At 35.9% G+C, this 24,050-nt stretch overlaps 1 protein-coding gene and 1 long non-coding RNA gene across 2 annotated transcripts in view; one reads left to right on the forward strand and one right to left on the reverse strand.

The window, feature by feature from the left end:
- Positions 1 to 5,904: 5,904 nt before the first annotated feature.
- Positions 5,905 to 19,817, forward strand: LOC116783708. Its single transcript, XR_004355800.1, has 3 exons — positions 5,905 to 6,059; positions 17,957 to 18,208; positions 19,449 to 19,817. It is a non-coding gene; the product is annotated as an uncharacterized LOC116783708 (long non-coding RNA).
- PRIM2 (DNA primase subunit 2) overlaps positions 10,203 to 24,050 on the reverse strand; it is a 102,166-nt gene continuing 88,318 nt past the window's right edge. The window contains exons 12-14 of the mRNA XM_032681462.1: positions 15,644 to 15,712; positions 10,597 to 10,829; positions 10,203 to 10,528 (exon numbers count right to left, since the gene is read on the reverse strand). Coding sequence (XP_032537353.1) covers positions 10,602 to 10,829; positions 15,644 to 15,712 — 297 coding nt within the window. The 3' untranslated portion in view covers positions 10,203 to 10,528; positions 10,597 to 10,601. The remainder of the gene's footprint in view (positions 10,529 to 10,596; positions 10,830 to 15,643; positions 15,713 to 24,050) is intronic.

Raw genomic sequence — 24,050 nt, forward strand, 5'->3', positions numbered from 1 at the left:
GGCAATATATCAAGCTTGTTATTGCCATTCTATGCTATGAGAATTAGAGCTGGGATTGGAGATTGCAAGTAGCTCCAGTACTTTTCACCTGAATTACAGAGCTACTTTCTAACAGAAGACCTTTCAAAGCAGAAGGTATCCTGACTAGTTTGTGTGCATAATGTTTACGTATTTCTATTTGAACTGAAACAAGCAAAGAAATCCAGGCTCTAGATGCCCTTGTGATCACTCATAAATGTAATTTAGTGCACCAAAACCCAATAGATTAAAATAATCTTTATAAATAATTATGAGTTGACACCTAAGAGCTAACATAGCTGAAATGACAAATTAGAAATGTCATCTCATGATGTGTGTTAGCCCAGTGTCACTCAAAGCCAATGTATTTTTTCTCATATCAAATTAGACTTGCCAGCTACTGTGGACTTTTTTTTCCTTGAACAAGGTACAGCTGAAAGGTCTGCAAAGAGAAACCTGCTTCTAAAGCATTTCTTTTGGAGCAGTCCATAAACCTTCTGCACAGGCCAATTATATTGGACATGGGAGCAGAGCTGCTGCATGTCAAAATGCTTTCATCATAGAAGTGTTTCTTTGGAAAACGAACCATATAGGCTAATAAAAAGGTTTTTATAAGTTGACAAAAATATTACGAAGCTGAGCGATAGACTTGGACAACAGTAGAAAAAAGACCTAGGTTGTTCTTTCTTGAGAAGTCCCAGGCAAAGGAATGGGTAGAGCTTTCTGGACATTGAAAAGAGCAACAGCGTGACTGAAGGCCTTGTCAGACACCAAAGCATCCTCCTTGTCAACATACATGTGAAACACGCACATTCCTGTGCCATTTACTACTGCTGCAATGTCACATCAATAACCCAAAATTAAGAGCCAGAAAGTGAGGGCTCCTGCTCATACAAGAGCTTCTGCATTGTCAAAGATCCTCAAAAGTTTGTGGATAGCAAGAGAACACACACAGTTAAGGGGGTACAGACTTTAGCTCAGGGTTATTTTGCATGTAATTTGATTTCATGTGTTTTCCTACTTTGTATTCATTGATTTCAAATCCTTCCTCAGTACCCAATTGCCAGCTCATATTGGATAGGCCAGCTGAGACTATGGGCATAATTAATGTCTGTTTTAAGAACTCACCTCAAACCTTCAATTTATACAACACATAAATGTAAAAAACATCTTCTGGTTACAGTCCTTTCCATTTTATTTTTTTATCATGTGCCCCTTTGTTACATTCACTCATTGCATCATCTCATAATTTAAATTGTAAACTGTTGAGGACAAAAATATTCTGTCTTGCCACCCTGTGACTCCAACAACCAGGCTGGACTCCTTTCAGTGCTAACAACTGTTTTGAATCATGAGCAAAGCAGGATTGATGGGCAACAGAAACCTTATGCTTTCTTCACCCTAGGAAGTTAAGATTTCACCAGTCACTTGCAAACATCCCACTGAGACTAGTTCAGAAGTGTATGTTTATTAGAGTTTCTTCCACCTGGCAGAACAAACATGCAAAGTAACGCATGGCTTTAATAATTTACCCTCCATGGGCACAATTTGGCCATACAGCTAATTCATACTGTAGATTCGGCTCAGTGAAGCACTGCAAATTATCCATACAAGCAGAAAAACCACTTCCAGAGAGTAGATCTAGGTTAAGCAACACTCAAGGATCTGCACGCAAGACTCTCACCACACTGAACAGTGAAGACATTAACACCATGATAGATTGGAAAGGTGCACCAAATGCATTTATTTACTCAGAACACAGAAAAGACCCAACTTTTCATTCCCAAAGCAATCATTCAGTAACAGTTGAAAATTAAAACTCTTCAAAAGTTCTCAGAAATAGCTTGTGTTGGTGTTGTTTGTTTGATTTTTGAAATATTTAGACATTTGGAATTTAAGGGAATGCCAAAACCCTTCAACTTACTGGTAGAGAGAGGAAATAAGATAATTCTAGGATATTCCTACCATTTAATTTTAGTTCACACAATAAATACCATTAGTGCCAATCAACTTGCTCATCTCCTTGTGTAGCTATAAACTGACCATTCAACTTCATGAGAGATCACTGAGTTTTCTAAGCAGCTGGTATACAGTACAGCCTACCTGCCTGGCAGACCCGAATTCATAATCCTCAGCTGAAAAAAGTAATGAAGAATGGACGGTTTAGTCTGATACTATGAATCTCAGCTCTTTTAAGACATCAGTCAATACCAGTTGCAGTATAAATCCTGCTCAGCAAAGTAGAAGGGGTCTATCCACTTCTTTATATTATCAATTTAAAAATGCCTGTTAAATAAAGCTTGGGATGCACTCCTTTAAACATTTCTTCCAGGTTTATGGACAACGTCACCTTTTAGTAATTAAACATTCTCTGTAGCTATGATGATTAGGAACTGAAAGAATAACACTATATACAGGAGTACTACTTTCCTTTCTGTTTAAGATTTTGTTCTTGCAGGCTACAGAAATGCCCCCCAGGTAATTTTTGTTAGAGAAAATTTTTCTTGCAGCCATTCTTAATGAGGAAGACACAGTGACTTGGACAGGTTTAGGTCTATTAACATAAAGGGGAAAAAAAGTAACTTATTAGGAACAAACTTCATTGCTGGCAATAAGCTCCAACTGAGTTTAAAAAACTTCAGTAAGACACTTTAATTAAGAAATGCAGCACTTTTTCAGTTTAAATGCAATTAAAACTTTTTAAAAAAATTCTTTTTTATTAACATTACCACAAAACAATGGGTCACTACCTCTGAGGAGTGCAAGTGAAATTTTTGAAATAGCACTAAATTCTGGTTAGGAGAGAAGCATTTCTAGAGTCTACCACTTGTTGAAAAGTAAGTTCAACTACTAATTGTCCTCTCGAGAAACTTAATCTGAACCAAGAACCGAGAATGTTCGTAGCTGGCATTGCTGCAGAGATTTGAGTGTCATTCCTGGAGAACCGGGTTTAGTGTTCTAAATTCTGTGCAACAGACAATTTAATAAATATTGAACTTATCATGTAATGAAATAAACATGTGCCAAGAACACTGCTTGCAAAAAGATGAAAAATATGAAAAGTCTGTTACACTACAGGTATTGTTTATTCTGACATAAAACCCATTCACAGAAAGCACCTTAGTGGAGTAAGTTATACAGCTAGATGGCATATACAGACAGATGATTTTCCCCTCCCAGGTAAGTATTTAATCACCTTAAGTAAGCGTCACACAGGTGAACTGGTTTAAAATAGTTTTCAGCTAGCTACAGGAAACAAGCGACTCTTCTCTAACTTGATACACGCTGGGAGCCCATATTGCAGTTAAAAAGAGTGAATATCCCATCAAACTTGCTTGACAACCAATTTAGATATGCCAGCTTGATGGCTGTGCTTCAGATCACATTGGCCTTCAGTTTGGAAGTTCAGCAGGGTGAATATTCTACTATTTTCAGTTCTGATAAGGATAGTAAGGTTGGTTTGGTTTTCTCTCAGAAGTGAATTGCCATTTGCATATGCTCCAAAACAATTCAGTAATCAAAAGAAAAACATTGTATCTAGAACTGGCATAAACATATTGTCATGAGGCCTCCTGGGTCTAATTACATCCCCCTGGGTGTGCTTAGAAGAAAATTTACTTATCTTTCTTTACTTATCATTTAATTCAATGGGAACTTTAGAAGGGCAAAGGGAGGAGTTAATTTCATATGACCTATGAAGGTCTTCAAAATTTTCATTGTGTAGGGATTTTTTTCTAGGTGATGCATGAAGAGAAAATGAATGAAGTGGCATTCTTTAATCCAAAACCATCGAATACTGGGGTTTCAAGGTAAGGCCCTACATAGCTCATAAAAGTCAGCTTAAGTCAAAACGTAGAGGCAATAGAGAGAAAATCCATTAAAATCAGGGATTAATTTAAAAAGGACATTCCAATGTATTTTTTCAATGCATAATACATTTGAAATTTTTACAAAACAAAATTATAACAATTTTAAATAAATAGTAAAAAGGGGAGAAATATACATTTAATAAACACACCAAGTAGAAACAGATTGGAAAAGGAGTATGGCACTTCTTTCACATATGCTTGCACTTGCCCGATTACTGTAGCTGCACTACCAACATATTCAACTATTGTAATTCTCATTACACACCCTACAACTGATTTGAAACATATATTTAAATAATTGGATTTACTTTTTGTATTTGTATATTGATTCAGATATTTGTAATTGTTATTCTTTATATACTGCAATAGTGATGAAAGTGAGAAGACCATAGGTCAATACCTAAATCCAAGTGAAAAGTTTCCCCAACTGTAAAAAAATTATATTTCTGATAATGCTAGATCCTGAAAAAGGCAGTTTTACAACCACCCCTCAGGACATCATAATAAAGAGAAAAATGTGATCACTGTAGATAAAACCATTACCTTCAACAGTGCCTCCTGATTTAACAGAGAGATTATATAAGAAACCCCTTGCCTCCTTTCTAAGACACAGTTGACAAGGATTCTCCTTTTCTTCCATTCAAAGTCACATAGCAACTGCAATTATTACTGTTTTTTACCTACAGCATGTTAAGAACTTCACATATTTTTAATTATGCTCCAACACCAAAGATCAGAGTAGAATCAAAGTCATTCAGCAGGTTTCCTGCTATTTTTCTACAGCCAATCATTTCTCTGAAAACTGTAGCTGGCCAAACCACTGACATTTCAAAGACCTGAACACCGACCGAGTGACTGAATCACACATTTCTAACTCTTCAGTCTCTCTCAGATTGCCTCTGTATTCTACCCAAAAGCGCTAGAGTAGCTGTCTGAACCAAGGACACTCCACAGCTTGGAAGATTAAATTCTTATTAAGCATAAAAATAAAACAATGTGTCATAGACTTTAACAGCCAAAAGGGCCAGCCAGATAATCTACTCTGAACAGCGCAACACAGACCATTACATTTCATCCTGTAGTTCATGCATCCATTTGACTAGTTCAGTCTGAGCAAAGACATTTTCTCTAAGCTGATTTTTACTGAAGTTCACTTTGTAAGTCCTGCCATTGAACATGGCAGAGACTTTCTGTTTGCATAACTCCTCCCACGATACAACCCTGATCCTGAGTAGAAAAAATAAATATTAAGGTTGTGCCATATTTGCTTCTGCTATACTGATGCCTTTTCATTATCCCATGTTCATGAACCTTCTTAATTAAGGTTTATGATTATGTGACAAAACATCTTGGACTTGGTTGAAAACTTTCGTTTCAGCTATAACACAGCATCTTGTGATCCTTTCACTGTGGTTGTAATTTTTAAGAGAAATCATACATTTTCCTTCTTTTTGTACCTAATCACCAAGTCCTGCTCTCCCTCAAATGATACATGCTGATATCACCATCAAGTCTCCAGCTACTGATCTACTTTTTACCTACTCTAAATCACTTCTAAAGCCTTTCAGTGCTTCCTCTGTTAACAAGTTATTATTTAGGTATCTATTTCTATATATTTTGCAGATACAATTCACTCTTGACATTATCCCAACCATTTTTATACCTGTATTCCAATTAATTTACCTACCTAAACAGTTCAGGTTTCTTGGGGGATTGAATTACACCCACTGATCATAACCTTTGTCCAATCCAAACTGTGTAGATCCTTCAGCATTTGAGGGATTTAAACAAGTCTCAGCGAGTAAGCAAGCTAAGGGGTGGAAGTCTTTATTTTTCGTTCTGTCAACTAGATACCAAAGATAGAAGTTTGATGTTGACATAATACAATTACCATGAGTATTTCAAGATTGCAAGTGGAAAGAAACTTTACTAGGAACTGGGCTTCCAATTTAGACAGGTCAGTGAAGAATAACAACATTTTGTACAGTAGAAGGGACAATAAAACATGAAAGGCAGCAACTGGCAAGCATGGCAGCAAGGACAGGTTACTCTGGCAATGTGAACTAAGCACTGGACCTCACACATGTTCTAAAACCAACCATCAGTAAGATCTACTATGCAGCAGAAAGAAATACATAGGATAGTGAAATACAGGAACTGTGAACAGCAAAGGTTAGATAGAAGATGCCAGTTATTTAGCAGATCTACAGTGTAGTAAAAATAGCAAACAAATTAAAAAAAAAAAAAAGACAACAAACACATCATGACCTAAAAGGACAAAGTGATTCTTTTCTGGATTTTTAAAGGACTTGAAATGGATACAGATTTTGGAATAAGCTATATATGCTTTAAAAAAAATAAATAACATCTAAAGTATCATGATGTTAAATACAGCCCAAAGAACCATTCACATATTGAGACCTTGAATACATCTTCCCAGCTGTAATTCATTGGGTTTCTGATATGTACCTGGGAAAACAAGGAAAGTATCTGTAATTGCTTGCAATCAGTAACCCTGCCCAAAAGCTCACACACATCACACACACACACCACACACTCCCGAGGTGGGGTGGGGGGAAGAGAGGAGAATCAAAGGGGAAAAAAAGTAAACCTCATGGGTTGAGGTAAAAACTGTTTATTAACTGACACAAAATAAAATATATCATAATAAAAGTAACGAAAAGAACAGAAAGGAATAAAACCTTTGAGAAAAGAGTAATGCACAGCTGCTCACCACACTGCTTCCAAATCATGCAGAGAAGGAATGCCACGTGCTCAGCTTCAGGTGTTTGGCTGCACGGATCCGCTCCTATCGTGCCGTGATGGCAGTGGCTGCTCTCTCCTTACCCATTGCCAGGGCAGCACTCCACATCTCAGTAGAACACTTTAAGTCACACCCAAACCTCCTCAGCCTTCCTTCTGCAGAACACCCAACAGTAAGGTCTCTTCTTCATTAGATATTGAAAGGCTTTGAAGTCAGAGACTTTTATTGTCTTTGATGCTAGCACTTCAGATGATCACAAGCTTTGGACCAGCATTCTTTTTGAAACATCCATCTCCAAATTGAACTGTGGTACATTTGAGAACAGATGTTGGATGGAAAGAAGACTACTTCCTACTAGAGCATGATTGCTATGCAGGGCTATGTTTTAGCATAGTGCATCCCTTCAGAAACACAACTAAATATCATCTTAGTATCTCCTTTACTGATGGAGAATACTGAAGTGTCTCCTCCAGAACAGTTTGAAACCTTAGATGTACGTGTATCTCCTGTTTTTATTTAAGTACCAAATATAACAATTAAAAAATCCACTTAGAAGAGTTGATACTTGCAAATAGATCCATCTGCAGTGCTTTACTGCAGAAATATATTTTCTTTTTAACTTGTAAAATAGGGATTGGAATTTTGTCTGGCTTTGGTTATTGGTTTATTTGGTAATTTGGTTTGTTGCTATTTTTGGCTACTGCATAATTATATCAGGGTCACTTTGGTTTTCAGAATACTTGTCTTCTGACTAAGTATACTTTTAATAGCACTACTATCATGCAGGAAGTGTTTTCAAATGAATGATTTACATATTCTTAGTGATTCTGCCTTTCTAATCTCAAAGAGCTCTGTAATCAAGCAAAAAGTCATTCTTACTGAATTTACAAAGCAGTAAGAGCTTAAAGCTTCTCGGTGGCCAACAGCTCACAAGGAGGATTCTCATTTTGGTTTTTTCCACACTATCAACTTCAAAATATTCAGCTTTCAAAGAAAACTCAAAATGGCAAAAATGTGTGAAGTATGAAAATAAATTGCCATTTTCTTCAAATAGCAATGACAGCATTCATTTCAATCCTTTGCTAGTTACTTGCAACTGTATGCTATAGTTTGTATTTGTACATTTTTCTGCTATGTATTTTACTACAGTTCTCCTGACTAAGAAAAGGGAAGAAAATATAGTTTAAAGAAATTTGTACTACTATTAATCAAGAGAGGTAAACTCACAATAATGAAGCCAATGAAGAACAAAGGCTTTGCCCCATACCCTTATGTTTCTTGCACTTCAGTGTAAGAATTTTCATTCAGAGAATGTGTGGTTATACTCTCTTCCTTGTAACAGAGACTTATTTTTTTAATTTTGTGCTCGAATTCCTAAAAATAAGCTTGTTTTGCTAATGTAGCAATCCTTTGTAGGATATGTGAACAAACAGCCCACTGCTACCATAACAGATTTCAAAGCCCAGATAAAGATCAAAAAGGAAGAGCTAGAAGTTTGATGGTTTGATGTCTACACGAGCAGGGTTAGGGCTGAATCAGAAATCACATTCTCCCTAGGCTGGGAAACACCACCTGCATTCAGTGCCTTGACAACCTCATTCTTCTCCCAGCTGTTTCACTTAGGAACATGCATCTCATTGCAGGTCTGAAAGAGTTTCATTTCTGTCGAAAGGTTCTGTCATGTCCACTGAGGCACTTCTAACTCAGGTATTCAGGAATGCAAAATTAGAGGACACCTACCGTTTCCAAAGACAATTCAAAACCCTAAAGTCAAGTTTCTTAACCATCTAATACATCCAGTGGACTTCCACACACCAGGAGGGGTGATGCCAGGAGCTTACCCAACAGTAGAAACCAAACCCATGGCTGTTTGTCACTCTTTGTTCCTTGGGCCCAGGACAACCATCCCCCTGCAGGACCCAGGCATGGAGCCTTTGCCCAGGGTGAATTTCTACAACTCCTTTGAATATACGATATCCAAAGGAGGCTTGGTAGTTTACACAAAGCAGTCCCTAAATAAACTAAGGAATACTTCAAGGAAGATAAAAGGAACAGTGAACCTGGTGGATCCTCTTCTAACAACATACGATATGTTTTATTTTTAAAGCCTGGTATTGCACTACCCCTGTGCAAGTTATGGCCCATAAAAACACTCTCTATATAAGAAACCAACATTTTACAGTTAGTCCAAAATCTTAACAGTAATCAAACAGTCTTTAGTCCAGTCACAGTCTTAAGAGTCTAAATCATTCAATTATTGTAGAGAAAATAAAACCTCTAACACAATATAAATAAAACCTCTAACATAATACAACTTACTCATACACTAGATACTCATATACTCCCTTGTGTCTATCTTCCCTTTCTCTAGTGTTGCACACGCCTTTCCATTGCCCCTTCAGGTCCTGAGACCAAAAGCACACAGTCAGGGTCCCAATTGTTTATCAGGAGTTGGTGGATGCTGATGGTGGGAACTGTTCTTTCTTCTCTCTAGAGTCCACCTGGTGTAATACAACACATTTCCAAAAGCATTCTACTTGCTGTTCTTTCTTCATTGTCTGCAAATTCCACACTATAGCCAAATAATTATTTATATATAATGTGTGTTTACTGATACTGTATATTTGTTATTTCTTCTCTTATCCCTAAAAACTTGTTTTGCACAACACTTTAGGTTGTATTTGTTTAAGGATGGGCACCTAAAATTATATATTAATTAATTCTAAAAATAACTACTTATTACTTACTAGCCATTAACCACAGAAGTATATCAGAATCATTACAAACTATAGGCAGTACAGCACACAACTGCACAAAGTCAGGCTGTCATTTGACAGATGCTGTTACAGTTGAAACAAAGCTTCAGGTGGGATAAGGCAAACTCAGAAAACTAAAGCTCAGTGAGTCGTCATGCTAAGGCCTTGCAGAATTAATACAAGTTACTAGCAATGACAATACCATGTTTGTGTGGTTACAGGGCTATACCAGTAGCTGGGTCACTCTCCAGGGAGGGTGTAGTATTGCCTTGAAACTCCTTAGGTATCAGGTAAAATAAAATTAACGTCTTTTAAATCTCTGGGAGAGTACTCTAATAGCATGATAGAAAACACCAGTTCTGCTTAGAGCTTCCATCCATTGCACAGTGGTCACTGCTGGACTGAAAGCAGTTTGTGTGTTAGGTGACAATGGGTGGAATTTAGGTAATCCAAAGCTGCATTCAGACAGCTGTTTAGCTTAGCAAGACACAGGAGGCTCCAGCCACACTCAGACATTGAAGAAAATTTAAAAAGAATATACCCTAATAAGCTTTTAGATTCTTCATGATGAGACAGTTGGTAGAGAATCGCCTTTTTTGATTATTTTCTTACCTACAGGTGTCTAAACTCTGTTTATGCTCTATTTCAAGCACCAAACCCAGCTCTCTAAATCTAGTATCAAGGTACAAATGAGGAAGCTGATTTTCCTCAGCTGCTCATACAGAAGAGACAGACTACCTCCTCCAGAGGGTAATTTTGATCATAAGGAAGTCACTTAATTACCATCCAAATACAGCTAAAAAGAAAATACCAAAAGTTTTTCTTTGCAAATTATTTATTAAGAAGATACATAGATAATCAACCACAAAATGAGATAAAAATATTTGAACATTTTGAAGAAAACAAAAAAAAAGGTAAATCAGACAAAAATCACCTAATAATTGGGAAGGAACTTTCATTTCCCATCCTGAAAACATGCCATATAAAACAGCCTCCTAAAGCAGCGAAAATAGGTATTGGATGCAATTATAGCTTCATTATCTATCTTTCTTTTCTCAGTCTATTCAAAAAATGTCTGCGAATTCCAGGTAGTGAAGTGCATATCCCGTAGTATAGAGACAAAGCCAGCTAGAGAAGGGAAAGAATGGAAGAAAGAAAAAAATAACACAAATAACATCCAAATAACACAGCTGCTTAGTCTTCAGTGAAGTAGGCTTCCAGTCCCTCCAGTTCTGTATCATCTGTTGTATTTGAAGAGATGGGAGTGGAATTCAAATTCATGCTTTCCTGACTATTATGTTTTTGTTGAGAGTTTCCTGAAGTACTTAATTCCTTCTTTGGTTCTCTACCACCACTTAATAGCCTTTGACTCTCTGTAAAATACTGATTAGGATGATTCAAAGAAAACCCAATGTCATCAACCTGCACATAAAAAGAAATAAACATCAAGTTATTATATTTATTTCTAAGAGTCATCTTTTTCATATTCAAGAACAAATTAATTAACAATTTTTAAAGTTCCAATTTTGTTGAAGAAAAAGACAACAGTTTCTAAATACTGTCTCAGTAAATATTAGAGTGAAACAGATCTAGTTTCATCACAAATTTTCTTCCTTCATGAAATAATTTCTTTGGCATATTCAAACATTATTTCACACTGTCATTGCTGTACTAAAGAAAAGTAACACCCCAAAACATCTAAAACAGTGTAAGTAAAATGGCATCTCTTTAGAGATGTAGGACAATTGAAGTTGCACCTTGAAATAGAATTTCCTGATGCAAAAAGGGGAGTCAGACAAGTCTAGAGTCCAAGTGGCAGTAGAGAATACTACTAGATGTTGTGACAACTGCACAATATAAATCTAGATCTCAATTATCAGTGTGAAACTGTGAATGGAAACAGGTAACATCATCTCCTTCCGTTTTCCCCAGTAGCCACAAAGGCAATATTTACAAGCAGCAGGCTAAGACAGACACTCAACAGATCAAGCCTAGCTCTGTTCCATCAGTGCCAACATCAGCATCCCGAAACTAGAAGCACAACAAAGAACATTTAGTCTTCAGTGGAAAAAAATACAGAAAACTATCATAAGGTGCAGCATATTTGTATTGCTCCTATATATCTAGCAGGTACCTTTCAGCTCTGCAATTATTTGATAAATGAATATTCAATTTCAAATCAACGAAGCTTTCAGCTTTGAAAGTAAGCTCTTCTGATGTGTTTACCACAAACCACAGTTATAATCTTTGTGCTTCTTTTGGGGGGCTCAGAAGTCGGAAATGCTCACTTTAAATAAAAGGTGCTTCCACTTTCTATTCAGGCAATCTGCACCTTTTATCCACCTGCCAGTTCATGTGAATTCTAAGAACATTTTAAGAAAAATACTGCTCTTAAAATACATTGGAAAGTTTACCAAATGTGGGACACAAGAAATAATGGAAGACTAAGAGTCATATACCAGTAAATTTCTGCTCCCACTATATTCCCTTTTTCGCAGCAGGGTGGGGCCAATTCAAGCACAACAAGCAACTCTGCACACACAGAGTCTCCTGAGGACACACAGTGTGGCTAATTTAATACGCCAAACCCCATCAATTTAAATTTCAGCCACTCGTGAATAATCATAAAGTAGAGGATCAGTGTGTACTCTAAATGGAACCCTGATTAAATGCATTACCACTGCCTCCATTAGAAAATGGTGGCGTGGATAACAAAATCTAATTTAGACATGAATTAGCAACTGTAGTCAGTGACCTTGCTTGAAAAATCTTAAAAGTCAGTAACAGTCCTAGCACTCCAGTTTGGTACTCTAAGGCATAAAGAAAAAAAAAAAAAAAAAACAAAACCCAAAGCCATCACTGAACTTCATTTTTCATTTCAGTCTTATCTGGATGAGTTTCATCCAGACAGCTTTCATCCATGCTCCAGTTTTCATTACGTGGAAACTAAATTACTTCTTTATACCAAAAAGGCTTAAGAAGAAGTGATATAGTGAAAAACTAGCTTTTCTAGAAGAAGCTCTTAATTAGCTCTGGGTTTTTTATCCTTAAAATCTCAGTTTTCTTCAGATCAATTTAAGAGTCACTTTGTAACTCTTCATTTTGTTCTAAACTCCTCTCTCCCCAAAAAATTAGAATAAGCTGTAGAAGCAGTTCATTGTATGAATGGGAGCCTACAATCCTGTTTTCAGAGGTGATTGATGGTATTTGGCTAAAAGCTACTTACAGGTTGTTAGTTAATATTGTTGTATGAGTTCATGTACCATTTCTCCTTTTCAAACTTGAATACTACTATTTCAAAACTACTGGATGAAGCTTATACAACTTTTAATTAAAAGAATTCTGTGCAAACTATCACATTTTTCAAGAGCCTGAAGAGAGAAAGGTAAAGATTTGTTCATATCATCATCTTCATTTGTGATATAGTGATACAGAAACAATTCTGTTCTCTGTAATTTTCAACCAGGTTCAGTGAGCATTTCTCTGAATAAAAATATTCTGCTCTGGCTGGAAATTTACAAGAACTCTGAACACAAAAATGGAGGCTTTTTATGTTAGATTCCTCATGTTTTTAATTTATCTAAGTTTTACAATATTTTTAGGTAATGTAGATCAAAGTACATCAATTTTAAAAGCCTTGTCATTAACTTAGTTGTATGTTAGCTGAAACTTACTACCAGAAATAGAGAAAGTAGAGAAAAGAGAAAATAGAAATAGAGAAAGTAGGTTTCTCTAACAGCTTTGTCCATTCACACCTGTAAATCTACCTAGAATCCATTATACCCAAAGAAAAATGTATTTTCTGTGCAGTTAAAAATTTAAGCTCATAACATGTATTGACCCAAGTAAAAGGACATATCACTTCATACAGAACTGTGTAACCCATCTAGTGGGCGATATTAATGTGGATTCAGCACGTTGCACACACTGGCTTTCACACAAACTCTAGTTTTGTATTTCTCCTGTAGCAAATATTGTTTTGAAAAACTTAAAGCATCCCTGGGTTTTAATCAAGAACTTAAAAAGTGACAGCTGATAATGCTACAGGTGATATTACAGAAAAACCACACTTATGGTGCTACAACTTTTCTTTCTCACACTTATTAAAAGAGTCAACAAATTGCATACTCATACACTAGTTCCTGCCTGAAGACAATGCGCTGGACCACACAAATGATGGCTCCTTTTGTTCTGTGGTTGCAAAATAGTGAAAACAAAGATCAGGAGAGGTGTAGCATTGAAGTTAATAAGTCTAGGTTACACAGAATACAAAGAAAATCAGCTTTTTCGTAACCTGTGCTGTTTGAACCAGTAGCACCAAAGTGTAAAGACAACTCTCATCACCAGCCTCCCAAAAAATATACCCAAACATTCTCACTCTAGTCCTGCTGTATTTATTAGCACAGTCTCAGTGCCAAGGACTAGACTACAGAAGCTGACCCTGTGAACTTAGAAAAATATAATCTTATCAAGTCTCCACTAAAAAGTCATTCATACTTGATCTAACCCACATACACACCATAACTTTCAAGAATAACAGGTAACACTAACAGCTCTACCCAACATATATCAAACAGTTTCTTGGTAAAATTTTTACATAATTGAAGTTAAAATTCTCCATGTGAGCCAGTCCATTATTTCTATGAAAATTTTACTTAAGATTGTTCCCCTACTCAAAGAAACAATCAACGTTAGGCTAATTGATTCTTCTGAAGCTTCTTTCACTGAAAAACCCTGATAGTGATATACAGGAAAGCAAAGGTCAGAGTCACATTTTTAATTATCCCATAAAAAAAAAAAAAATTAATAAAGCATACAGTTGTAGGATACAAAAATCACTCCAAGCAGGCCAGTAACAAGTTGAGCAGTTAAATTCTCTTAAAACAAAGCACGTGCCATGCAAACTATGGGAAGTGTCTTTCTCTGTATTCTGCTTTCTCTCATTGAAATAAGACATTTATTAACAGCAAAGCAGAAAGATGATTCTTCATGCAAGCAGCAAAGACAGATATTTATATTATCACAAGACTGATAAAAAATAATGCTGTTCTGGAATTTGCTATAGAAGAATGGAAAGACAGCTTTCCTAAAATGCACTGTGCTGATTTATCCTTCATTGAATGTTGACCTTGGAGTCTATAGTCATCTTTGGAAAATATTATTTCTACTGACTTGGGCTTACACAGGTCAAGTCTTATCTAAATTTCAAATTGTACATAATTTTGAATTTACTTCCAGATTATTAGACTTGTCACATTTCCTAAGACTAAGAGAAAGTGTTCCTCTCAAATTACAGCTGCCAAAACAATACTGGATAGAGGTCCAGAGTATACCTTTGCTATACACTCATATACATGATTGCTGGAAATTTGTGAAGAGAAACAGTTCCATTTAAATCAAATGTGAAAACCAGGAAGAACAAAAAAGTCAACTGTAAGTCTCTGGGTGGGTCATCTAATCCTCATCCATATCTTTAGCAACATACATAGCAACAAACATAGCCTGCTGTTTGAAAGGGATGTTTCCATTTCTTGAGTTGTGGAGAGAACAAAGCTATAAGAAGGGCTCTGCTTCATTGCTTTTTCTTGATGAAAGGAATTTTGAACCATTCCAAAAGCTGGTTCTTTGAATCAAGAAATCACACAGGAGAGGGAGTGTGGCCATTTGCTATCTTGAAATTTTCTGGAGGATCTTACTTTAACTTTGCTTGCAATTAAGCAAATGGGAAAGCTCTGAGAATGTTCATCTTGATTTAAAAAATAATCACACATGACTACAGATGTGAAAAAATACCAAGTAAAAATTAACAATATTAACTGTGAACAGACTGGGAGATTAGCTTAAATTACACCTTTTAGATACTTTCTGTTAATTTTTTAAGGTGTATCTAAACAACATCAAACTTGCAAAATGCATTAAAAACCATAAATTTCATTAAAAGTAGGATATTGAGAAATTGAAATGACCTGAAATTGTTAAAATTCAACAATATTGACCTTTTCAGGAAAAAAACATAACATTTTACTACATCTTGTATTGTTGAGGGTATTAATAACATCAATAAATAAATGCAGAAAATTACAAAAGAATATTTGAAATTATTGAAAACTAACAAGGCAAGACAGCTAATGGTGGATGTGCAAACTGAAAATAGTCTCTGGACTTCAAGCATGATTTCCAAGGCCTTCCTCAAGAGTCAGTGATAATAGTTGAAACAAAAATCAGTAGCTACTTACCTCATGTGTCAACTCAAAGTACTTCTGACAGGCCAGTTGGTAATGCATGCCCTTCACCAACTCCAGGATCTACACAGAGGGAGAAAAATGTGACGGATTCAGAAGTAGCACACATACATCTTGTTGACCTTCCACAACAAGGTATTCCACAACAGCCTTGTACAACAGCCCATGGACACTTGCAGCACATGACATCTGTGTATTCTACTAATAACTGACAACATTTAAAAATTCCCTGGCTACACTAAAAACAAGATAAAACCAAAGGAAGGTATGCCTGGTCCTCAAAATGTAATTTCAATACTCTTAACTTCAACAATAAGTTGAATCCATATTTTAGTAATATAATTGTGACAGTTATTGTCAAAGTATCATATTGCAACATCACTTCCAAAACTGCAGACATAAATCTAGTAATTCAAGTGGTTGAAGCATGAAGCAATCAAGGACACGACTTGTATTCTTATTTTCCACATTACCAGTTCATGGAGATGCACAGTAAAATACTGTGCTCCCATCAAGAAAATTTAATGCAAATCCTTTAGACAAGTATCTGTGAGAGAGGAATGCTTTTACCTTCAATCAGATTTGTCCTTTTTAAAATGAAGCTATTTCTAGTCAAGCTCAGCAGAATATGTGAGTGAATAGGCTGTTTTGAACACCTATTAGGAAAATCATGCCATCTTTTGTAAATACAATTTGCTTTCCAATTCTACTTCAGGTAATCTCTTCTGTGCTGCATAAAGTCCCATTCTTATCACCAGAATGCAATGCTGGTTGAAATATTTTAAAGTTTCATCACCTCCTCCCTCCTTTATATAATCAAAATGTATGCTCTCTCTGCTTATCAAACAGAGAAAATTGCTGGAATTAAGAGATAGCCTCAGTGGAAGGAAAAATAGTTTTCAAGAAATGTTAATTTCAAGCCCTTTCCCAAGGCTGACCTTTGTGTCAAACACAGCAATATACAGCTTAAATCCCTGCTGTACTCATTATCGGATGCTGTCTTGTATTTATTGACAGATGTATAAATAAATTACATTTGCTGAATGGATAAAAACTGCAACACAGTGCCAGGAAAGTACTTAGCCACATTATTTCTATGTAATAGCCCAACTGATTACATTTCTATCCCTCTCACCACCTACTGTTACACCTTCTGTAAAAGAGGCCAAGGCCAACTAGGCAATGAAGTCTGAAATCTGGCACTATCTGGGTAGATACATTTATTTCTCTTTTTAATCTTCTCTCTCCTTGAAATTGACTGAAAAAATTAGTAGTTAAGGATTGGAGAAAACTCATCTATTCACTTTTATATTGCCTTATGTTTTCCTGTCTGTTCCTTACATTATGCTATGCTATGCAAAAGAGCTACCTCTATTTTAAAGAAAATGCTAATCATATTGTATGTATGTACTTTCTTAAAAAGTATTTTTCACACAATTTAGAGTAATTATCAGAAGACCTGTTTGTCTGCTTGTCAGTTGAAAGAAACATTCACGATGTTCTGTAGTATTCAGACTCTTCTAACCTGAATTTCCCATTTGAAATAAGTCAATTCATTTAATCTAGTTTATAAACACTTCAGGTTTTCTCAAAATTTTTCTTCATTTAGTCAAGATTACACCTAATAAAATTATATAAATATGAAGTTTTCTAAATTTAGGTGTAAATACATTTGAAGTCTCAGTGATCTTAAGTGAGAAAACATAAAGTTAGGTATGGACAAATTCTTGCTATAAACCCCAAAAGACAAAAAGCATCAAGGTTCTCTTATAACTGCAGTGAACTTTTTGAACAAGCTTATCAGTTAAAGGCTAGGAAACAATCTACAGTTTGTTTAACTTCTGAATTGCAGACCACAGTTATAGCTGCTTTTTGTATCAGTGATGCCACTGTTCAACTACTCTGAGAAGCAGAAAAGACAAGGATTACCAAAGCTAGCTTTTAAATATTATTTTATTATTTTAATTATTATTAATTCACAAGAGCTCAGAGGATGAGAGACCAAGCTGCTGTTGTCTTCCCTGACAGTTCAGGGGAAAAATGGTAACTCAAGTGACAGATATCAGAAGAGGGATCACTGACACAGCAAAAATGATAACACAATAAAGGGGCACTTAAAAATAAATTCCAGTTCTGAGCAAACTATTCTGAAACCAAGCCCATCCTTGTCAAAATCTTGACCTGCCTTTAAGGTGGAGACAAGGACTTCATTGAATTGAAGCAACTGACATATGAAAGCTATAATGGTCACGTTATCAGAGCTGGCCTTTAATGTTATTTTGCAGCAGGTCAATCTTTATTTCCCAGCTACACTTCTGTTTCGCCAAGGAACTACTGTCCCGCTCCCTTGAAAATCTGCACAGACCTTTCTGCTGTACTACTATGAAGACGTATCTTGGAAAACAGCTGTGAGAAGAACCCATATCAGCATTCTCCAGTGAAGTTTCATAACTAGGTCTTCATGCCACTTCTCTTCCTGACATGGATAGAGTGTTCCATAGAATAGATGCCCACCAGAACAGTCCAGAAACTTCTATCCAGTTTGTTATATTTATCAATGTACGTGATTGAACTGGTCATCATTTTACTCCTGTACCTTTACCCTCTTCACCACATCATCTCCCCAGATTGAAACAGTTGGCCAATTTCAGCCAAATCTGACAAGTAGAGATGACAAAGCTAAATGCTGATTAAAAGCTGTGGTTGGACCAACGTTTGTGGCTCGTTCAGAAAAACCATTAAAAAGCAGTTATAATTTAGTTCATAATCCTTCTGAGAGACAGCCACAAGGCATCAATGATAAGCCTAGTATTTAGTAGACATGTAAGTTTAAACCAGCCACATCAGGGGGACCAGGTCCACCTTCCATGTATATGAAAGGACTGAGGAATAAGGGGCACATCAAACATATTCAAAGAAAAACAGTTAGTAGATTAACTTGCTTTAATCAGGGATCAAGTTGCTAAAAGAGGAAACAAGAAAAGTTAAAAACTGCAATAGAATGGAGGCCAGATGGAAAGGAATCATCTGTGTGAGAGAAACTATCAATTCTCTATTAAAATAAAACAGAATTATAATTCATAATAAGTATTATCTTTTGTAAATTTGCGTACATAATGAAAGCAAGCTTAGAGCTGTTTTTCACTAGTGTTACCCAATAACAGACCTCCACTCAAAACTTAATTCACAGCAGCAATCTTTTGCCTCTACATATATTAAGATATTCACACTGCATTGCTTTATTTTGCAAGTAAAGGTACATACTCAAGGACTCTGTTAGTCCTTATGCGCCTTTTCCTTCACTGCCATCTGCAACTTGCTTTTCTGATGTTGCTCTACTGACTACTAATGAGGGTAAGATGATGTTTGGCAGCTGTATGCAGCCACCTGCTTTTATAGATCCTCAGCACTCAAAGCTAAGATGTTTCATAGCAGGGTAGTTGGGGCTCTGTAATTATCCATTATTATTTTCACTTACTCAAAGTAAGTTTGGGGTTGTTTTTTTTTTTTTAAATTGCAGAATTAACTTATATTTTTAACATGAAAATCTTTCTACTATAGATTCAGTAATGTATGACTCATTTCTAACCTTCTCTGGAGGTATTTAAAAGATGTGTAGATGTGGCACTTGGGGACATGGTTTAGTGGTGGACTTGGCAGTGTTGGGTGATGAACTCAATCTTAAAGGTCTTCTCCAACCTAAAGATTCTATCATTCTTTTTATTTCAAAGATGACTGAAGACATGATTGGGTGCAACTGCTGGAGATTATCTGAACACATTCCACTCTTCTCTTTCAGGCCACTCTGTGACCACCTCAACACTAAATCTGGCCCCAGAACTCCCCAGTGCCTTTTGTCTCCTGGTCAGTACAGTCATCTGTCCTTTCTACTGATTTCAGGTATTCCCTGTATGTTTTAAATTGATTTTGAAGGTTTCATGTTTATAATGTATGCATGTATAGTACAATTTTCTCAGATAACCTCCAGACACACCTTTCAACCTCAACCATACTGTGATTCAATAATAAACAGTCTCAATAGCACCTGACTACATTTTTATTACATCCTTTTGGTGGTCAGAATATAAAATCCAATCTTTAAAAAGTACATTTTCTAGTTCAACTATGTACCTTCTATACTTTCAGTTGTGTTCCATGTATAATAAATCTGTGCACATGCTCTAGAAGTCTTCTGTATTCTTATAGTTTCTTATTATTAGGAACCTTAACAATGACTATAAGTATCTGAAGGGAGGGTGCCAAGGCTCTTCTCAGTAGTACCAAGGACTAGAGGCAACAGGCAGAAACTGATGCACAGAAAGTTCCACCTGAAGACAAGAAAGAACTTCTTTACTGCACAGTTGACCACACACTGGAACAGACTGCCCAGAGAGACTGTGGAGTTTCCCTCACTGGAGATATTCGAGAACCATCTGGACACAATCCTGTGCCATGTGCTGTAGGATGCCCTTGCTTGAGCAGGAAGGTTGGACCAGATGAGCCACTGTGGCCCCTTCCACCCTTCTGTGACTGTGTGATTATCAGTTAGCTGTGCTTCTCACTGTGTTTCTGCATGTTTTGCATTCTCTCAAGTTTCCTTTTCCTATGCTGTATTTTTGTTTTACTGTCACAAGCCCGTTCACCACTTACTAGTCAACATTTACTTTTTTTCTTACCCATAGGTAAATCAGATTTTTGAACAGTCCATTCTAATATAATTGCATACAGTTTTTCTAACATTATAATCTCACCTGGAAATAGTTAGATATAACTTCTCATTTCTAGTACTTGTTTCCACTTATCAACAATAAACTGAAGACTGGGAAATTTAGGCATTGGAAATACTGTAAATCAAATTTTTAAAATAATTAGTTTTAGCCACACCATATTAAGATGTCTTGTCATATCGAGATATTAAGCTATGTCATGTTAACACTCTACAATATTGTACCCATTGATGGTGTCAGTAACAGTAACAGTAACGCCCCAGCACCAACAAATACACACAAAAGAAGTCAGATGGGAGATTTAACATCAGAAAAAAAGGGTTAGATTTGGCTAGTTAAATTTGCAATTGTGTTCACTCAGCTAATACACAAAAGTAATCCTAGTGAAATCGATAAGCATATTCATACTTGAAAAATACACCAACTACAAGACAATTAAACATGGCATACATTCTGGATGAGAAACCATTGAAAATTTTAAGGAACTTTGATGTACCAAATTTCACTGTAATAATAAAATGGGTATTACAGAAAATTTGTCTATATTATGAATATCAATTGTTCTTGTATTTTTCTTTCTGTTTTATATATCTCCCCAATAAATACTGACTTAATAAAAGATATCTTACTTAAACAGTACTTGCTCTTATTTAATCAGAACTTACAGAAGCCCTACCATGAAGATGACTGGTGCTAAGGCAAAATTCTTTAGCTGCAAGAGAAAATATTTTTACAGACAGCACTGATTAAAACTTTTCTAATATTAGACCATCAGAAGGGAGAGTGTGAGGTTTTTTCCAGTGTGGTGGGGTTTTTGTTGGTTTTGGAGGAGTTTGTTCGGTGTTTTGGTGTGGGGTGTTTTTTTCATTCATGGAAACGTACAGCCATATCAGAGGCCTAGGAACAGACTGGCTTCTTTATTTCTAGCTCTGTGTAGATGCTCCAGTCCCACAAAACACTAATCTGTTGGAGAATATTAGACAAAGTTCAACAACTTAATCAAAACCTCTAATTTCACTCAATTATGGAAAAAAAACCCCTTTTTAAATTAAGAGAACACTTCTCCTAGAAAGAACATGCCATCTTCTGAAGTTATCTACTGTTTATTTACATAAGCATTTTTCCCTCAAGAAATGCTTTTCCTCCTAATAGAAAAGCAAAAAGAATGAGTCTAGAACCTCTATTTCTCCTGATTGTAGAACCACATATTTTGACTACCTTTTGCTTTTGCTATTGTGATAGATGCAAATTGGGAAATGGGTGATTTCTCCAAGAAAACTTTCTGAAACCAATAATATAATATTTTGACATAACTCTAGTTCAAACCCTATAATTTCTATCTTCCTATGTGAGATTCTTCCTAATATCTATTCTAAACCAACTCCCTTTCAGTTTGAAGCCATCGTTCACTGTCCTATCACTACATGCAATTGTTCAAACTCTCATATGTAAAGACATAATATCTTAACATGTATTTTCATCTATAGTCTTCAAATTGATTAGGTACTGTCAAACCTGATTTCATAAATATTTTACCTAATTAGCATTATATAAAAGACAGAAATGAAGTATGATCCAAAATACACTATAAATTCAAATGTTGTACACTCACACATTTGATGCTCAGCTAACCATATTCTTTCTCTATGAAGTATTTTTAAAAGAAACAGAAAAAGCCACAATCACAAATAAAGAAATAGCCTAGCCTAAGGAAAATGTGAAATGAATACAAATTAAATAATTCAGTTCTTGGAATAAACATCGGGATTAATTCTTTCTGCTTTAGGCTACATAATAACTAGAGAAGACCTGGAAGTTATCTCCTGTATTACTTCCAGAAGATGACTTCAGCAGATAGAATCTTAAACAAGATAAAGCCTCAGAAAATATGGACTGCAGGTTGAATCTAGACAATTCACTGCAAGAACATTCACATATTCAAATGTTTTGATCACTTTTTTCAGTACTGACAGTACTACAAAATAGCTGCAGTGAAAGCCGTCGAATGCTCCAACTGATTACTGAAGGTACGTGAGGTCTGGTTGTATTTGCTCTGCACCATCATCCCAAGGTCCAGCATTCCTTTTTCACACCTAGCCCTTTGAGGATGGGGTTTGTTTCCACCCCACATCTGCCAATGCTTTATCTGTATGGGAATAACTCAGAAATTCTTCTGAACCTTAAAGGAAAGAGTGTATGCCAAGAGTATGGACAGCCCTTGAAATGGATGACTGAGAACAACAGCACTACAAAACTAACCATCTTGGGTAAAATCACAGCCATAAGGGCCCACATTCTGGCTCACATAATAGCCAAGTGAGAAACCAAGAGGAGAAAGTGACTTGTTCATGGGCTTCAACAGAAGACATGTAAGCACTCTAAACCAGAAGATAAAAATTCCAGTAGGAAACCAATTAATAACTGCACAGCTAAATCCAAAATAAATGTTTGAAAAATTATGCATCATTCATAGAATTTTGTTACAGAGTGTAAGAGGCCCTGAGCCACAGAAAAGACATACCATTTATTAAAATACATAGCTGAAAGGTCAAGCTCTGAACAATTCATTAAAAATAGGAATCTACCAGGTTGTAAGGGAGCTCTCATTGGATCTGGAGTTAACAGGAGGTCTAAGAGAGTAAAAACGTATGCATGGTTTGGGTGAATGTCAATCTAAAGACCCACATACTGGAAAAGCAACTACACCAGAGGCTTTGAGAGTGGTAAACCATCCAATCCTTAACTCACTGAGCTAAAGGAAAAATAATACTTCTGATAATCATTAACTATCATCAGCATCGGAAAAGACTCTTAAAAGCTACGGTCTGGACTGAAGGATCTTTAATTGTTATTAATCATGCAAACATTATTGGACCATGCAAACAGAGCAACAACAAGTGGCAGCAATAACGAAAACCTGGAGACAGATGTGAACTAATTTTCTTCCTCTTCTCTTACTGAATATCTCAAAGACTGATGTAAAAGATTAATTTCTGAAAATCCAGGCACAGTCAACTTTTTTTATTATTATTATTATTTGGCTTTGTGTGGAGGGTGTATTGTTTTGGATTTGTTTTGTTTTAACACTAGGAGTGGACACTGCAGAGCCCTGTACTCTGACCGCACTTAAACAGGCACCACAAAATTCATGGACAGGACAGTGCCTATTTCCAGGCAAAGAAGACATTGATGGAAATGGTTTTTCTTAGTCACTTTTTTGTAATACAATTTAGGAGTCCTAGTGAATTCCAATTCTACTTTACAAAGGAAAAAAAATACAGACACACAAAAATAAAAACACAATTCACATCAAATAAGGAACTATGTTAAGTATAAAGATACTGCCTTACTGTGCAAATTCACTGAAGAAATAACCTCTACTAAATCCTACCCACACATACAGAAGGCTGTTAAACCAGTAAATCCTCACCAATCTTTCCAATGATTAGCAGGATAAAAATCTCAGACCGGCATCAATTTTTGATGCATATAAAAAAGAAAAAAGCCAAAGGAGAGTATATCTCATGTCAGACAGATGGAGGCTTATTCATATGAACCAGGAGAAAATATGAAAAAAAAAAAAAGAAAAACCATGACTAGGAAAAAGTCTGGGTATTTCAAGAATTTTAGTGAACACTAAACTCTTTATTCTCTTTTTATTTGTATCTTAATTA

Source organism: Chiroxiphia lanceolata, chromosome 3, assembly GCF_009829145.1.
Source record: "Chiroxiphia lanceolata isolate bChiLan1 chromosome 3, bChiLan1.pri, whole genome shotgun sequence".
NCBI lineage: Eukaryota > Metazoa > Chordata > Aves > Passeriformes > Pipridae > Chiroxiphia > Chiroxiphia lanceolata.